Source organism: Pezoporus wallicus, unplaced genomic scaffold, assembly GCF_028554395.1.
Source record: "Pezoporus wallicus isolate ANWC-B61680 ecotype Strahan unplaced genomic scaffold, APGP_CSIRO_Pwel_v1 contig_12767, whole genome shotgun sequence".
NCBI lineage: Eukaryota > Metazoa > Chordata > Aves > Psittaciformes > Psittacidae > Pezoporus > Pezoporus wallicus.
Window position 1 is genome coordinate 5,093 of NW_026636119.1, and position 16,507 is coordinate 21,599.

At 53.5% G+C, this 16,507-nt stretch overlaps 1 protein-coding gene across 1 annotated transcript; it reads right to left on the reverse strand.

The window, feature by feature from the left end:
• Window positions 1–1,059: 1,059 nt before the first annotated feature.
• On the reverse strand, window positions 1,060–13,015 carry LOC130593718 (transcription factor 4-like; the record flags this gene model as incomplete). The annotated part of the gene is made up of 4 exons (XM_057399067.1): window positions 1,060–1,203; window positions 5,740–5,969; window positions 8,704–8,866; window positions 12,891–13,015. Coding segments are annotated over 4 exons (655 nt in total), but the record flags the coding sequence as incomplete, so codon positions are not given.
• Between the last annotated feature and the right edge of the window lie 3,492 nt (window positions 13,016–16,507).

Consider the following 16,507-nt stretch of genomic DNA (forward strand, 5'->3'; position numbering starts at 1 on the left):
TGATGGATGATGATGGTGATGATGGTGATGATGATGATGAGGATGGATAATGGATGATGATGATGGATGATGGATGATGATGATGATGATGGATGGATGGATGCTGATGGATGCTGATGGATGCTGATGGATGGATGCTGATGGATGGATGATGATGGATGATGATGATGGATGATGGATGATGATGGATGGATGATGATGGATGATGATGATGGATGGATGATGATGATGGTGATGATGATGGATGATGATGGATGATGATAATAGATGGATGATGATGGTGATGATGATGGATGATGATGATGGATGGTGATGGATGGATGATGATGGATGGATGCTGATGGATGATGGATGCTGATGGATGCTGATGGATGATGGATGGATGATGCTGATGGATGATGGATGGATGATGATGGATGGATGGATGATGATGGATGGATGGATGATGATGGATGGATGATGATGGATGGATGCTGATGGATGGATGATGATGGATGCTGATGGATGGATGGATGGATGATGGATGGATGGATGATGATGGATGGATGATGATGGATGGATGCTGATGGATGGATGATGATGGATGCTGATGGATGGATGGATGGATGTTGGTTGATGGATGGATGGATGGATGATGGATGGATGATGGATGCTGATGGATGGATGGATGGATGATGATGGTGATGGTGATGATGGATGATGATGGATGGATGCTGATGGATGGATGGATGATGATGATGGATGCTGATGGATGATGATGATGGATGATGATGGATGATGCTGATGGATGATGATGATGATGGATGATGATGATGGATGGATGGATGATGGATGGATGATGATGGATGGATGGATGGATGGATGATGATGGATGGTTGATGATGATGGATGATGATGGTTGCTGATGGATGATGGATGCTGATGGATGCTGATGGATGCTGATGGATGCTGATGGATGGATGCTGATGGATGATGGATGATGGATGGATGATGGATGGATACTGATGCTGGATGCTGACGGACACACGGACGGAAACATGGATACCCGACCCCCAGCCTTGCCTTTTTACATCTGTCCCATGTGATTGGAAGCATCTCCCATGCCGGGATGGGGCCCCGCCAAGGAGAGCGGAGGCGGATCCGAGGAGACCTTCTCTTCTTCCCGTCTCTTCAGGCACGCCGCCTTGGGATTCAGGTTCCTCTCTGGTGGGATGGAAGGGGAAAGGGGGGGTGAAAGGCATCGCTACGGCGGGGGGGAAGGGGGTTCCGTAGGGAATGGGTGGGATGGGGGGTGGATGATGATGGATGGATGATGGATGGATGATGGATGGATGGATGATGGATGGATGGTGGATGGATGATGGATGGATGATGGATAAGGGATGGATGATGGATGGATGATGGATGGATGATGGTGGATGGATGATGATGGATGGATGATGATGGATGGATGATGATGGATGGATGATGATGGATGGATGATGGATGGATGATGATGGATGGATGATGATGGATGGATGATGATGGATGGATGATGATGGATGGATGGATGGATAAGGGATGGATGATGGATGGACGATGGATGGATGATGATGGATGGATGGATGGATAAGGGATGGATGATGGATAAATGATGGATGGATGGATGATGGATAAGGGATGATGATGGCTGGATGGTGATGGATGGATGATGATGGATGGATGATGATGGATGATTGATGATGATGGATGGAGGATGATAGATGGATGATGGATGGATGGTGGATAAGGGATGGATAAGGGATGGATGACGGATGATGGATAGATGATGGATGGATGATGGATAAGGGATGATGATGGATGGATGATGGATAAGGGATGGATGATGATGGATGATGATGGATAAGGGATGGATGATGGATAATGGATAAGGGATGGATGATGATGGATGATGATGGATAAGGGATGGATGATGGATGATGGATAAGGGATGATGATGGATGGATGATGGATAAGGGATGGATGGATGGATGATGGCTAAGGGATGGATGATGGATAAGGGATGATGATGGATGGATGATGGATGATGATGGATGGATGATGGATAAGGGATGATGATGGATGATGGATGGATGATGGATGGATGATGGATAAGGGATGATGATGGATGATGATGGATGGATGATGGATGATGGATAAGGGATGATGATGGCTGGATGGTGATGGATGGATGATGGATGGATGATGATGGATGGATGATGGATGGATTGGGGATGGATGATGATGGATGATGATGAATGGATGGATAATGGATAGATGATGAAGAATGGATGATAATGGATGGATGGATAATGGATAAGGGATGATGACAGATGATGGATAAGGGATGACACTGGATGGATGGATGGATGATGGATGGATGATGGAGAAGGGATGATACAAGATGAATGGAAGGTGAATGGATGATCACGGATGGATCACGGATGGATGATGATACACGATGAATGCCTGATGCTGGCCAACAGACGACCAACATCCACCCATCAACGAACCCCAACCCAACCCAACCCAACCCAACTCAACCCAACCCAACCCAACTCAACCCAACCCAACTCAACCCAACCCAACCCAACCCAACCCAACCCAACCCAACTCAACCCAACCCAACTCAACCCAACCCAACCCAACCCAACTCAACCCAACCCAACTCAACCCAACCCAACCCAACAGAACCCAACCCAACCCAACCCAACTCAACCCAACCCAAACCAACCCAACCACCCCAACTCAACCCAACCACCCCAACTCAACCCAACCCAACCCAACCCAACTCAACCCAACTCAACCCAACCCAACTCAACCCAACTCAACCCAACCCAACTCAACGCAACCCAACTCAACCCAAACCAACTCAACCCAACCCAACCCAACCCAACTCAACCCAACTCAACCCAACCCAACCAAACCCAACCCAACTCAACCCAACCCAACCCAACTCAACCCAACTCAACCCAACCCAACCCAACCCAACTCAACCCAACCCAACCCAACTTAACCCAATCCAGCTCAGCCCAACCCAACTCAACCCAACTCAACCCAACTCAACTCAACCCAACCCAACCCAACTCTACCCAACATCCCAAACAACCCAACCTTACCCTACCCCACCCAACTCAACACAACCCAACCCAACCCAATCCAACTCAACCCAACCCAACCCAACCCAACCCAACTCATCCCAACCCAACTCAACCCAACCCAACTCAACCCAACCCAACCCAACTCAACCCAACCCAACCCAAACCAACTCAACTCAACCCAACTGAACCCAACCCAACTCAACCCAACTCAACCCAATTCAACCCAACCCAACTCAACCCAACTCAACTCAATCCAACTCAACCCAACCCAACTCAACCAAATCAACCCAACTCAACCCAACCCAACCCAACCCAACTCAACCCAACCCAACCCAACCCAACCCAACTCAACCCAACTCAACCCAACCCAACTCAACCCAACTCAACCGAACCCAACTCAACCCAACCCAACCCAACTCAACCCAACTCAACCCAACCCAACCCAACCCAACTCAACCCAACCCAACCCAACTTAACCCAATCCAGCTCAACCCAACCCAACCCAACCCAACTCAACCCAACTCAACCCAACCCAACTCAACACAACTCAACCCAACCCAACTCAACCCAACCCAACCAACCCAACTCAACCCAACACAACCCAACCCAACACAACCCAACACAACCCAACCCAACCCAACACAACCCAGCTCAACCCAACCCAGCTCAACCCAACTCAACCCAACCCAACTCAACCCAACCCAACCCAACCCAACCCAACCCAACTCAACCCAACTCAACCCAACCCAACTCAACCCAACTCAACCCAACCCAACCCAACTCAACCCAACCCAACCCAACTCAACCCAACCCAACCCAACTCAACCCAACCCAACTCAACCCAACTCAACCAACCCAACCCAACCCAACCCAACTCAACCCAACCCAACCCAACTCAACCCAACCCAACTCAACCCAACCCAACCCAACCCAACTCAACCCAATCCAACTCAACCCAACCCAACCCAACTCAACCCAACTCAAACCATCCAACCCAACCCAACCCAACTCAACCCAACCCAACCCAACCCAACTCAACAGAACCCAACTCAACCCAACCCAACTCAACCCAACCCAACCCAACCCAACCCAACTCAACCCAATCCAACTCAACCCAACCCAACTCAACCCAACTCAACCCAACCGAACCCAACCCAACCCAACCCAACCCAACCCAACTCAACCCAACCCAACCCAACCCAACACAACCCAACCCAACCCAACACAACCCAACCCAACCCAACTCAACCCAACCCAACCCAACCCAACTCAACCCAACCCAACTCAACCCATCCCAACCCAACCCAACCCAATCCAACCCAACCCAACCCAACCCAATCCAACCCAACCCAACCCAACTCAACCCAACCCAACCCAACCCAACTCAACCCAACCCAACCCAACCCCACCCAACTTAACCCAACCCAACCCAACCCAACTCAACCCAACCCAACCCAACCCAACTCAACCCAACTCAACCCAACCCAACCCAACCCAACTCAACCCAACTCAACCCAACCTAACCCAACCCAACCCAACTCAACCCAACCTAACCCAACCCAACCCAACCCAACTCAACCCAACCCCACCCAACCCAACCCAACTCAACCCAACCTAACCCAACCCAACTCAACCCAACCCAACCCAATCCAACTCAACCCAACCCAACCCAATCCAACCCAACCCAATCCAACCCATCCCAACCCAACCCAATCTAACCCAACCCAATCTAACCCAACCCAACCCAACCCAACCCAATCCAACCTAACCCAACCCAACCCAACTCAACCCAACCTAACCCAACCCAACCCAACCCAACTCAACCCAACCCCACCCAACCCAACCCAACTCAACCCAACTCAACCCAAACCAACTCAACCCAACTCAACCCAACCCAACCCAACCCAACTCAACCCAACCCAACCCAACTCAACCCAACCCAACTCAACCCAACCCAACCCAACCCAACCCAACCCAACCCAACCCAACCCAACCCAACCCAACCAAACCCAACCCAACCCAACCCAAACTCAACCCAACAACCAACCCCAACCCAACCCAACCCAACCCAACCCAACTCAACAGAACCCAACTCAACCCAACTGAACCCAACCCAACCCAACCCAACTCAACCCAACTCAACCCAACTCAACCCAACCCAACCCAACTCAACCCAACCCAACTCAACCCAACTCAACCCAACCCAACTCAACCCAACCCAACCCAACTCAACCCAACCCAACTCAACTCAACCCAACTCAACACAAACCAACTCAACCCAACCCAACTCAACCAAATCAACCCAACTCAACCCAACCCAACCCAACCCAACTCAACCCAACCCAACCCAACCCAACCCAACAAAACCCAACTCAAACCAATTCAACCCAACTCAACCCAACCCAATCCAATCCAACCCAACTCAACCCAACTCAATCCAACCCAACTCAACCCAATCCAATCCAACTCAACCCAACCCAATCCAACTCAACCCAACCCAACCTAACCCAACCCAACTCAACTCAACCCAACCCAACCCAACTCAACTCAACCCAACCCAACCCAACCCAACCCAACCCAACCAACCCAACTCAACCCAACTCAACCCAACCCAACTCACCCCTCACTTGCTGCTCCAGGCTGAGGATGACGGCCACGGCCTGGTGCAGGATGAGCAGCTTGGTTTGGGGCTTGTCGCTCTTGAGATGCAGCTGCACCATGCGGCCCAGCTCCTTGAAGGCCTCGTTGATGTCCCGCACGCGGAGGCGCTCGCGGGCGTTGTTGGCCATGCGCCGTTCCTTCTCCCGCTCGGCTTTCTGCTCCGGGGTCAGGTCCTCGTCGTCGTTGGTGCTGCAATGGGGTTGGGGTTGGGGGGGGGGACATAAAGGGGATTCCAATGGAGGTTCCAATGGGGAATCGCCCATTGAGTCCATTGTGATGTCACTATGGAGAGAGGAACCTATTGGGAATGGGGCATCTTCCATTGACTCCATTCAAGGGGCTCCATGGAGCAAGGAACCCATTGGGAATGGGGCATCTTCCATTGATGCCGTTCTGATGCCACCATGGAGCAAGGCTCCCATTGGGAATGGGGCATCACCCATTGACTCCATTCAAGGGTCTCGATGGAGCGAGGAACCCATTGGGAATGGGGCATCTCCCATTGACTCCATTCTGATGCCACCATGGAGCAAGGAACCCATTGGGAATGGGGCATCTCCCATTGACTCCATTCAAGGGTCTCGATGGAGCGAGGAACCCATTGGGAATGGGGCATCTCCCATTGACTCCATTCTGATGCCACCATGGAGCAAGGAACCCATTGGGAATGGGGCATCTCCCATTGACTCCATTCAAGGGGCTCCATGGAGAGAGGAACCCATTGGGAATGGGGCATCTTCCATTGACTCCATTCAAGGGGCTCCATGGAGAGAGGAACCCATTGGGAATGGGGCATCTTCCATTGACTCCATTCTGATGCCACCATGGAGCAAGGAACCCATTGGGAATGGGGCATCTTCCATTGACCCCATTCAAGGGGCTCCATGGAGAGAGGAACCCATTGGGAATGGGGCATCTTCCATTGACTCCATTCTGATGCCACCATGGAGCAAGGAACCCATTGGGAATGGGGCATCTTCCATTGACCCCATTCAAGGGGCTCCATGGAGAGAGGAACCCATTGGGAATGGGGCATCTTCCATTGACTCCATTCAAGGGGCTCCATGGAGAGAGGAACCCATTGGGAATGGGGCATCACCCATGGACCCCATTCTCCTGCCCCATAGAGCAAGGATCCCATTGGGAATGGGGCATCACCCATTGTCCCCATTCTCCTGACCCATAGAGCAAGGACCCATTGCCCTAAAAACTGGGATATTCCCAACGTTGGGAATGGCCTGGCCTTTGGAACATCAGGGAAGTCAGGGATGGATGGGATCCAGCATCCTTTGGTACCCAAACCTCCCGCATCCTTTGCTCCCCAAACCTCCCGCATCCTTTGGTACCCAAACCTCCTGCATCCTTTGCTCCCCAAACCTCCCGCATCCTTTGGTACCCAAACCTCCCGCATCCTTTGCTCCCCAAACCTCCCGCATCCTTTGGTACCCAAACCTCCTGCATCCTTTGGTACCCAAACCTCCTGCATCCTTTGGTACCCAAACCTCCTGCATCCTTTGGTACCCAAACCTCCTGCATCCTTTGGTACCCAAACCTCCTGCATCCTTTGGTACCCAAACCTCCTGCATCCTTTGGTACCCAAACCTCCTGCATCCTTTGGTACCCAAACCTCCTGCATCCTTTGGTACCCAAACCTCCCGCATCCTTTGCTCCCCAAACCTCCTGCATCCTTTGGTACCCAAACCTCCTGCATCCTTGGTACCCAAACCTCCCGCATCCTTTGGTACCCAAACCTCCCGCATCCTGTGGTACCCAAACCTCCTGCATCCTTTGGTACCCAAACCTCCCGCATCCTTTAGTACCCAAACCTCCTGCATCCTTTGCTCCCCAAACCTCCTGCATCCTTTGGTACCCAAACCTCCCGCATCCTTTGCTCCCCAAACCTCCCGCATCCTTTGGTACCCAAACCTCCTGCATCCTTTGGTACCCAAACCTCCTGCATCCTTTGGTACCCAAACCTCCTGCATCCTTTGGTACCCAAACCTCCTGCATCCTTTGGTACCCAAACCTCCCGCATCCTTTGATCCCCAAACCTCCCGCATCCTTTGGTACCCAAACCTCCTGCATCCTTTGCTCCCCAAACCTCCCGCATCCTTTGGTACCCAAACCTCCTGCATCCTTTGCTCCCCAAACCTCCCGCATCCTTTGGTACCCAAACCTCCTGCATCCTTTGGTACCCAAACCTCCTGCATCCTTTGGTACCCAAACCTCCTGCATCCTTTGGTACCCAAACCTCCTGCATCCTTTGGTACCCAAACCTCCCGCATCCTTTGCTCCCCAAACCTCCCGCATCCTTTGGTACCCAAACCTCCTGCATCCTTTGGTACCCAAACCTCCCGCATCCTTTGGTACCCAAACCTCCTGCATCCTTGGTACCCAAACCTCCCGCATCCTTTGGTACCCAAACCTCCTGCATCCTTTGGTACCCAAACCTCCCGCATCCTTTGGTACCCAAACCTCCTGCATCCTTTGGTACCCAAACCTCCCGCATCCTTTGCTCCCCAAACCTCCTGCATCCTTTGGTACCCAAACCTCCCGCATCCTTTGGTACCCAAACCTCCTGCATCCTTTGGTACCCAAACCTCCTGCATCCTTTGGTACCCAAACCTCCCGCATCCTTTGGTACCCAAACCTCCTGCATCCTTTGGTACCCAAACCTCCTGCATCCTTTGGTACCCAAACCTCCCGCATCCTTTGGTACCCAAACCTCCTGCATCCTTTGGTACCCAAACCTCCTGCATCCTTTGGTACCCAAACCTCCTGCATCCTTTGGTACCCAAACCTCCCGCATCCTTTGCTCCCAAAACAAGCGACAACCCCAAACCGGGATCTAGGGAACGCAACGGGATGATCCCTATGGAATTCCCGGTTCTCCCCCCCCCCCTTTTCCCGACATTCCCGTTACCTAGATCTTGACCTCGGCAGGGCTTTGAGCTCCTTCTTGTCGTCATCCAGCTTGCGCTCTTCCAGAGGTTGGGAATCGCGGGCGTTCTCGTCGCCTTCCTCATCGGATTTGAGCTCCGAGCTGGCCGAGGAGACGCTGGGGGCTTGGAGGCCGCCGGGGAGGGCTGGAGGGGGGGAAAAAGGGATTGGGATTGGGATAAATTGGGATGCTCCATTGGGATTGGGATAAATTGGGATGGTCCAAATTGGGATGGGATAAATTGGGATGCTCCAGTGGGATTGGGATAAATTGGGATGGGATAAATTGGGATGCTTGAAAATGGGATGGGATAAATTGGGATGCTCCATTGGGATTGGGATAAATTGGGATGCTCTAAATTGGGATGCTCGATAATGGGCTGGTCCAAATTGGGATGGGATAAATTGGGATGGGATAAATTGGGATGGGATAAATTGGGATGGGATAAATTGGGATGCTCCACTGGAATGGGATAAACTGGGATGCTCCAGTGGGATGGGATAAATTGGGATGGTCCAAATTGGGATGGGATAAATTGGGATGCTCCAGTGGGATGGGATAAATTGGGATGGGATAAATTGGGATGGGATAAACTGGGATGGGATAAATTGGGATGCTTGATAATGGGATGGTCCAAATTGGGATGGGATAAATTGGGATGCTCCAGTGGGATTGGGATAAATTGGGATGGGATAAATTGGGATGCTCCATTGGGATTGGGATAAATTGGGATGGGATAAATTGGGATGGGATAAATTGGGATGCTCTAAATTGGGATGCTCGATAATGGGCTGGTCCAAATTGGGATGGGATAAATTGGGATGCACCAGTGGGATTGGGATAAATTGGGATGGGATAAATTGGGATGCTTCATTGGGATGGGATGGTCCAAATTGGGATGCTCTAAATTGGGATGCCCGATAATGGGCTGGTCCAAATTGGGATGGGATAAATTGGGAAGCTCCATTGGGATGGGATAAATTGGGATGCTCTAAATTGGGATGGGATAAATTGGGATGGTCCATTGGGATGGGATAAATTGGGATGCTCGATAATGGGCTGGTCCAAATTGGGATGGGATAAATTGGGATGCTCCAGTGGGATGGGATAAATTGGGATGGGATAAATTGGGAAGCTCCAGTGGGATGGGATAAATTGGGATGGGATAAATTGGGATGCTTGATAATGGGATGGTCCAAATTGGGATGGGATAAATTGGGATGCTCCATTGGGATTGGGATAAATTGGGATGGGATAAATTGGGATGGGAAAAATTGGGATGCTCCAGTGGGATGGGATAAATTGGGATGGTCCAAATTGGGATGGGACAAATTGGGATGGGATAAATTGGGATGCTCTAAATTGGGATGGGATAAATTGGGATGCTCTAAGGATGGGATGCTCTAAATTGGGATGCCCTATGGGATGCCCTATGGGATGCTCTATGGGATGCTCTATGGGATGCTCTATGGGATGCTCTATGGGATGCCCTATGGGATGCTCTATGGGATGCTCTATGGGATGCTCTATGGGATGCTCTATGGGATGCTCTAGGATGGGATGCTCGAAGGATGGGATGGTCCAAAATGGGATGCACCAAATTGGGATGCTCCAAGGATGGGATGCTTGATAATGGGATGCTCTAAATTGGGATGCTTGATAATGGGATGCTCTAGGATGGGATGGTCCAGAATGGGATGCTCCAAGGATGGGATGCTTGATAATGGGATGCTCTAAGATGGGATGCTCCAAATTGGGATGCTCAAAGGATGGGATGCTCTAAGATGGGATGCCCTATGGGATGCTGTACGGATGGGATGCTCTAAATTGGGATGCTCTATGGGATGCTCTATGGGATGCTCTATGGGATGCTCTATGGGATGCTCTATGGGGTGCCTTATGGGATGCTCTATGGGATCCCCTATGGGATGCTCTATGGGATGCTCTATGGGATGCCCTATGGGATGCCCTATGGGATGCTCTATGGGATGCTCTATGGGATGCTCTATGGGATGCCCTATGGGATGCTCTATGGGATGCTCTATGGGATGCCCTATGGGATGCTCAATGGGATGCACTATGGGATGCTCTATGGGATGCTCTATGGGATGCTCCATGGGATGCTCTATGGGATGCCCTATGGGATGCTCCATGGGATGCCCTATGGGATGCTCTATGGGATGCTCTATGGGATGCTCCATGGGATGCTCTATGGGATGCCCTATGGGATGCTCTATGGGATGCTCTATGGGATGCTCCATGGGATGCTCTATGGGATGCTCCCTGGGATGCTCCATGGGATGCTCTATGGGATGCTCTATGAGATGCTCTATGGGATGCTCTATGGGATGCCCTATGGGATGCTCTATGGGATGCTCTATGGGATGCTCTATGGGCTGCTCAATGGGATGCTCTATGGGGTGCTCTATGGGATGCCCTATGGGATGCTCTCTGGGATACTCTTTGGGATGCTCTATGGGATGCTCTATGGGATGCTCTATGGGATGCTCTATGGGATGCCCTATGGGATGCCCTATGGGATGCTCTATGGGATGCTCTATGGGATGCTCTATGGGATGCTCTATGGGATGCACTATGGGATGCCCTATGGGATGCTCTATGGGGTGCTCTATGGGATGACCTATGGGATGCTCTATGGGATGCTCTATGGGATGCCCTATGGGATGCTCTATGGGATGCTCTATGGGGTGCTCTATGGGGTGCTCTATGGGATGCTCTATGGGATGCTCTATGGGATGCCCTATGGGATGCTCCATGGGATGCTCTATGGGATGCCCTATGGGATGCTCTATGGGATGCTCTATGGGATGCCCTATGGGATGCCCTATGGGATGCCCTATGGGATGCTCTATGGGATGCTCTATGGGATGCTCTATGGGGTGCTCCATGGGATGCCCTATGGGATGCTCTATGGGATGCTCTATGGGATGCTCAATGATGGGATGCTCTATGGGATGCTCTATGGGATGCTCTATGGGATGCCCTATGGGATGCTCTATGGGATGCCCTATGGGATGCTCTATGGGATGCTCTATGGGATGCTCTATGGGATGCTCTATGGGATGCCCTATGGGATGCTCTATGGGATGCCCTATGGGATGCTCCCTGGGATGCTCTATGGGATGCTCTATGGGATCCCCTATGGGATGCTCTATGGGGTGCCTTATGGGATGCTCTATGGGATCCCCTATGGGATGCTCTATGGGATGCTCTATGGGATGCTCTATGGGATGCTCTATGAGATGCTCCATGGGATGCTCTATGGGATGCCCTATGGGATGCTCTATGGGATGCTCCATGGGATGCTCTATGGGATGCTCTATGAGATGCTCTATGGGATGCTCTATGGGATCCCCTATGGGATGCTCTATGGGATGCTCTCTGGGATGCCCTATGGGATGCTCTATGGGATGCTCAATGGGATGCTCTATGGGATGCCCTATGGGATGCTCCATGGGATGCTCTATGGGATGCTCTAAGGGATGCCCTATGGGATGCTCTATGGGATGCTCTATGGGATGCCCTATGGGATGCTCTATGGGATGCTCTATGGGATGCCCTATGGGATGCTCTATGGGATGCCCTATGGGATGCTCCCTGGGATGCTCTATGGGATGCTCTATAGGATGCTCTATGGGATGCTCCATGGGATGCTCTATGGGATGCCCTATGGGATGCTCTATGGGATACTCTATGGGATGCCCTATGGGATGCTCTATGAGATGCTCTATGGGATGCCCTATGGGATGCTCTATGGGATGCTCTATGGGATGCCCTATGGGATGCCCTATGGGATGCTCCATGGGATGCTCTATGGGATGCTCTATGGGATGCCCTATGGGATGCTCTATGGGATGCTCTATGGGATGCCCTATGGGATGCTCCATGGGATGCTCTATGGGATGCTCTATGGGATGCTCCATGGGATGCCCTATGGGATGCTCTATGGGATGCTCTATGGGATGCTCTATGGGATGCTCCATGGGATGCTCTATGGGATGCTCTATGGGATGCTCTATGGGATGCTCTATGGGATGCTCTATGGGATGCTCTATGGGATGCTCTATGGGATGCTCTATAGGATGCTCTATGGGATGCTCTATGGGATGTCCCTTCCCACCCCTCCATCCCATAGGGGTCCCACTCACCCCTATAGGGATCCTGGGGGGGGTTCAGCTCCGGCGATGGGGCCGAGGGGTTGGGGACCAGCGAGGGGGCCCCCCGCATCCCGACGCCGTCTTCCCGATGGGATGGCACCTGCAAGGAAAAGGCGCTATGGGGCAGGGATGCTCCCATCTATGGGGCTATGGGGCAGGGATGCTCCCATCTATGGGGCTATGGGGCAGGGATGCTGCCATCTATGGGGCTATGGGGCAGGGATGCTGCCATCTATGGGGCTATGGGGCAGGGATGCTCCCATCTATGGGGCTATGGGGCAGGGATGCTGCCATCTATGGGGCTATGGGGCAGGGATGCTCCCATCTATGGGGCTATGGGGCAGGGATGCTCCCATCTATGGGGCAGGGATGCTCCCATCTATGGGGCTATGGGGCAGGGACCCATCTATGGGGCTATGGGGCAGGGATGCTTCAATCTATGGGGCAGGGATGCTCCCATCTATGGGGCTATGGGGCAGGGATGCTCCCATCTATGGGGCTATGGGGCAGGGATGCTCCCATCTATGGGGCTATGGGGCAGGGATGCTCCCATCTATGGGGCTATGGGGCAGGGATGCTCCCATCTATGGGGCTATGGGGCAGGGATGCTCCCATCTATGGGGCTATGGGGCAGGGATGCTCCCATCTATGGGGCTATGGGGCAGGGATGCTCCCATCTATGGGGCTATGGGGCAGGGATGCTCCCACCTATGGGGCTATGGGGCAGGGATGCTCCCATCTATGGGGCTATGGGGCAGGGATGCTCCCATCTATGGGGCTATGGGGCAGGGATGCTCCCATCTATGGAATCTATGGGGCAGGGACCCATCTATGGGGCTATGGGGCAGGGATGCTGCCATCTATGGGGCTATGGGGCAGGGATGCTCCCATCTATGGGGCTATGGGGCAGGGATGCTCCCATCTATGGGGCAGGGATGCTCCCATCTATGGGGCTATTGGGCAAGGACGCTCCCATCTATGGGGCTATGAGGCAGGGATGCTCCCACCTATGGGGCTATGGGGCAGGGATGCTCCCATCTATGGGGCTATGGGGCAGGGATGCTCCCACCTATGGGGCTATGGGGCAGGGATGCTCCCACCTATGGGGCTATGGGGCAGGGATGCTCCCATCTATGGGGCTATGGGGCAGGGATGCGCCCATCTATGGGGCAGGGATGCTCCCATCTATGGGGCTATGGGGCAGGGATGCTGCCATCGATGGGGCTATGGGGCAGGGATGCTCCCATCTATGGGGCTATGGGGCAGGGATGCTGCCATCTATGGGGCTATGGGGCAGGGATGCTGCCATCTATGGGGCAGGGACCCATCTATGGGGTCTATGGGGCAGGGATGCTGCCATCTATGGGGGCTATGGGGCAGGGATGCTCCAATCTATGGGGCTATGGGGCAGGGATGCTCCCATCTATGGGGCTATGGGGCACAGATGCTCCCATCTATGGGGCAGGGATGCTGCCATCTATGGAATCTATGGGGCAGGGATGCTGCCATCTATGGAATCTATGGGGCAGGGATGCTCCCACCTATGGGGCTATGGGGCAGGGATGCTGCCATCTATGGGGCTATGGGGCAGGGATGCTCCCATCTGTGGGGCTGGGATGCTCCCATCTATGGGTCCATGGGGCAGGGATGCTGCCAGCTATGGAATCTATGGGGCAGGGATGCTCCCATCTATGGGGCTATGGGGCAGGGATGCTCCCATCTATGGAATCTATGGGGCAGGGACCCATCTATGGGGCTATGGGGCAGGGATGCTTCAATCTATGGGGCAGGGATGCTCCCATCTATGGGGCTATGGGGCAGGGATGCTCCCATCTATGGGGCTATGGGGCAGGGATGCTCCCATCTATCTATGGGGCTATGGGGCAGGGATGCTCCCATCTATGGGGCTATGGGGCAGGGATGCTCCCATCTGTGGGGCTATGGGGCAGGGATGCGCCCATCTATGGGGCAGGGATGCTCCCATCTATGGATGCTGCCATCTATGGAATCTATGGGGCAGGGATGCTCCCACCTATGGGGCTATGGGGCAGGGATGCTCCCATCTATGGGGCTATGGGGCAGGGATGCTGCCATCTATGGGGCTATGGGGCAGGGATGCTCCCATCTATGGGGCTATGGGGCAGGGATGCTCCCATCAATGGGGCAGGGATGCTCCAATCTATGGGGCTATGGGGCAGGGATGCTCCCATCTATGGGGGGCTATGGGGCAGGGATGCTCCAATCTATGGGGCTATGGGGCAGGGATGCTCCCATCTATGGGGCTATGGGGCAGGGATGCTCCCATCTATGGGGCAGGGATGCTCCCATCTATGGGGCTATGGGGCAGGGATGCTGCCATCTATGGGGCTATGGGGCAGGGATGCTCCCATCTATGGGGCAATGGGGCAGGGATGCTCCCACTTATGGGGCTATGGGGCAGGGATGCTCCCATCTATGGAATCTATGGGGCAGGGATGCTCCCATCTATGGGGCTATGGGGCAGGGATGCTGCCATCTATGGAATCTATGGGGAAGGGATGCTCCCATCTATGGGGCTATGGGGCAGGGATGCTGCCATCTATGGGGCTATGGGGCAGGGATGCTGCCATCTATGGGGCTATGGGGCAGGGATGCTCCCATCTATGGGGCTATGGGGCAGGGATGCTCCCATCTATGGGGCTATGGGGCAGGGATGCTGCCATCTATGGGGCAGGGATGCTCCCATCTATGGGGCTATGGGGCAGGGAGGATCCCATCTATGGGGCTATGGGGCAGGGATGCTGCCATCTATGGGGCAGGGATGCTCCCATCTATGGGGCTATGGGGCAGGGATGCTGCCATCTATGGGGCTATGGGGCAGGGATGATCCCACCTATGGGGCTATGGGGCAGGGACGCTACCATCTATGGGGCTATGGGGCAGGGATGCTCCCATCTATGGGGCAGGGATGCTGCCATCTATGGGGCTATGGGGCAGGGATGCTCCCATCTATGGAATCTATGGGGCAGGGACCCATCTATGGGGCTATGGGGCAGGGATGCTTCAATCTATGGGGCAGGGATGCTCCCATCTATGGGGCTATGGGGCAGGGATGCTCCCATCTATGGGGCTATGGGGCAGGGATGCTCCCAGCTATGGGGCTATGGGGCAGGGATGCTCCCATCTATGGAATCTATGGGGCAGGGATGCTGCCATCTATGGGGGCTATGGGGCAGGGATGCTCCCATCTATGGGGCAGGGATGCTCCCATCTATGGGGCTATGGGGCAGGGACCCATCTATGGGGTCTATGGGGCAGGGACCCATCTATGGGGCTATGGGGCAGGGATGCTCCCATCTATGGGGCAGGGATGCTCCCATCTATGGGGCTATGGGGCAGGGATGCTCCCAGCTATGGGGCTATGGGGCAGGGATGCTCCCATCTATGGAATCTATGGGGCAGGGATGCTGCCATCTATGGAGCTATGGGGCAGGGACCCGTCTATGGGGCTATGGGGCAGGGATGCTCCAATCTATGGGGCTATGGGGCAGGGATGCTCCCATCTATGGGGCTATGGGGCAGGGATGCTTCCATCTATGGGGCTATGGGGCAGGGATGCTGCCATCTAT